At 62.9% G+C, this 2,215-nt stretch overlaps 1 protein-coding gene across 1 annotated transcript in view; it reads left to right on the forward strand.

Annotated features, from left to right (window-relative positions):
* Positions 1-124, forward strand: part of LOC103811523 (smoothelin-like) — a 4,040-nt gene extending 3,916 nt beyond the window's left edge. The window contains exon 9 of the mRNA XM_009084502.1: positions 1-124. This exon is cut by the window's left edge and continues 15 nt beyond it. Within this exon, the coding sequence (XP_009082750.1) occupies positions 1-124 (124 nt within the window).
* The last annotated feature ends 2,091 nt before the right edge of the window (positions 125-2,215 follow it).

Consider the following 2,215-nt stretch of genomic DNA (forward strand, 5'->3'; position numbering starts at 1 on the left):
GTTGCTGGACGTGGAGGACATGGTCCGGATGCGCGAGCCGGATTGGAAGTGTGTGTACACATACATTCAGGAATTCTATCGCAGCCTGGTCCAGAAGGGGCTGGTAAAAACCAAAAAGTCGTAGCCCATTGTCACCCCCCCAGGACCAATGGTGAGAACCTTCCCCTCCAAATATCTGCCCGTGCTCCACCACCACCAGGGCTTGGCCAAGAAGCGGCCACTGCACCTGGGGACAAGGCTGAGGGATGATATGGGGCGAGGGGCGAGTCCCAAGTGGTGCCAGGCAGGGTCCAGGTGCGGCCAGGAGAGGGGCAGAGGCAGCTGACTAGCCTCAGACCTTCTGGAATAGTGCCCATGGGGGTTTGGGGAGGGGGTACTATGTCACCCCAGGGGGCTGTTGGCTCTCTAGCCATGGGGAAGGCAGTAGGAAGAACAGAGCTGCCCTGGCTCTGCCCTCCCCCTTGGCTGAGCCTGACCCAGGGATCAGCTGCTGGGTCACCGCTCTGGGTGCTCCGAGTGGCACTGCCTGAGTGTGGGTGAACCCCCTGGGATGCTGCAGCAGCACTGCTTGCACTTGCTGCCTCCATCCCCTGCCCCAGGGTGCGTGCCTAGCCTCGAGGTGCTGCCTGCTCATATATGGGCAGGAGCATGAGCCTGGAAAGTGTGACTCAAGGCTCGGGTCCTGCCTCGTCCTGCAGTGTTTGTGCCTGTCTCAGGGCATCCCAGCCGGCTCCACACAGCACCAGCACACCGGGGCCCAAACAATGGCTTTATAAGGGCAGAGCTGCTCTCCGTGTACTGCCATCGCTCTGCCATCACCCCCTGAGCTGGGCTGGCAGTGGCAGGAGCTTTCCCAAGGCCCTGAGTACAGGCCCCACCACCACCACCACCAGTGGCCAAATCGTGAGGTGAGGCTGGTGCCAGTCAGGCCATGGGCTCAGAGCCCACTGACCAGTGCAGCACAGGCCCCATGGGAGAGCTGAAACCATGGGGCACAGGGACAGAGCCCCACAGAGCCCAGGGTGGAGGGCTCTCCTGGGTTCCAGTGCTCCCCAGAGGGCTGGCACCAGCTGAGGATCCCTCCTCAGCTGGGGGTAGGCTGTCCTGGGGGTCCAAGGTGTGCAGTGGGGCTACTGCAGCAGGAGGAGAGGGAGCGACAGGGCTTGAGGGTGAGTGTGTTGTGGTGGTGGGTGGCAGTGTGGGGTTCACACCTTCCTTGTGCACCTTGTCCTTGGGGCAGAGCCCTGCTGGAGGGTGGTCTGGGGCCAGAGCAGCTGAGCTGGCCTTGGCAACAGCACTGGCTGCCAGTTTGTGCTGGTGCAGCCTCCTGTGCCAGCACAGCCCCTGCCACAGCAGCAGCCTGGGGTGCTCCAGCAGTCTGTCCCCTGGAGGGGACAGTGCCTAACAGGGGTGCAGGGGCCACAGCAGGGCCAGGGGGTGGCAGCAGTGGCAGGGCTGCTTGCACCTCAAGAGGATGGACGTGGTGAGAGCCCTTCTTGCCTTTCCTGCTTGTCATAATGACTCCTAACCGTGTTGTCAGCCCCCTTGAGCAGCCAGGGAGCCCCAGCCTAGGGAGAGAGATGGCCCAGGGAGCTGGGTGGGTGGTGTGAGCAGGGCACCCACCCCACCAAAGGGGCAGTGACAGAGCCTTGAGGCTGTGGGGATGAGGCACAGCCATGGCTGATCTGCTACAGTCCCCCAGGGCTGGTAGATGCTGGAGCAGCATCCTGGATGGACCTCTGCACTGCACTGGTGCTGGGAGAGGAGGCAGTAGGCATAGGCCAGGTTGAGCAGGTTGAAGTGGGGCAGTGTGATGTGCTGGGCCAGGGGCAAGGCAGCCCCTCATCTGGGACAAGGGTGGGAGCTGGGCTAGCAGGGCTGGGGGGAGGCAGGAGCACAGGACCAGAGTCTGAGGCAGGAGTGAGGGGCAGCATGTCACTGAGACAGGCCTTGCTTTCCCTGGACCAGCTGTTGGGATTTGAGGTGGGGGTACGGCACAGACACAGGCAGGCAGTGCTCTCCCTATGTGGCACACAAGGGTGGGAGCTGGGCTAGCAGGGCTGGGGGGAGGCAGGAGCACAGGACCAGAGTCTGAGGCAGGAGTGAGGGGCAGCATGTCACTGAGACAGGCCTTGCTTTCCCTGGACCAGCTGTTGGGATTTGAGGTGGGGGTACGGCACAGACACAGGCAGGCAGTGCTCTCCCTATGTGGCAC

Source organism: Acanthisitta chloris, unplaced genomic scaffold (genome assembly GCF_000695815.1).
Source record: "Acanthisitta chloris isolate BGI_N310 unplaced genomic scaffold, ASM69581v1 scaffold24831, whole genome shotgun sequence".
Taxonomy (NCBI): domain Eukaryota; kingdom Metazoa; phylum Chordata; class Aves; order Passeriformes; family Acanthisittidae; genus Acanthisitta; species Acanthisitta chloris.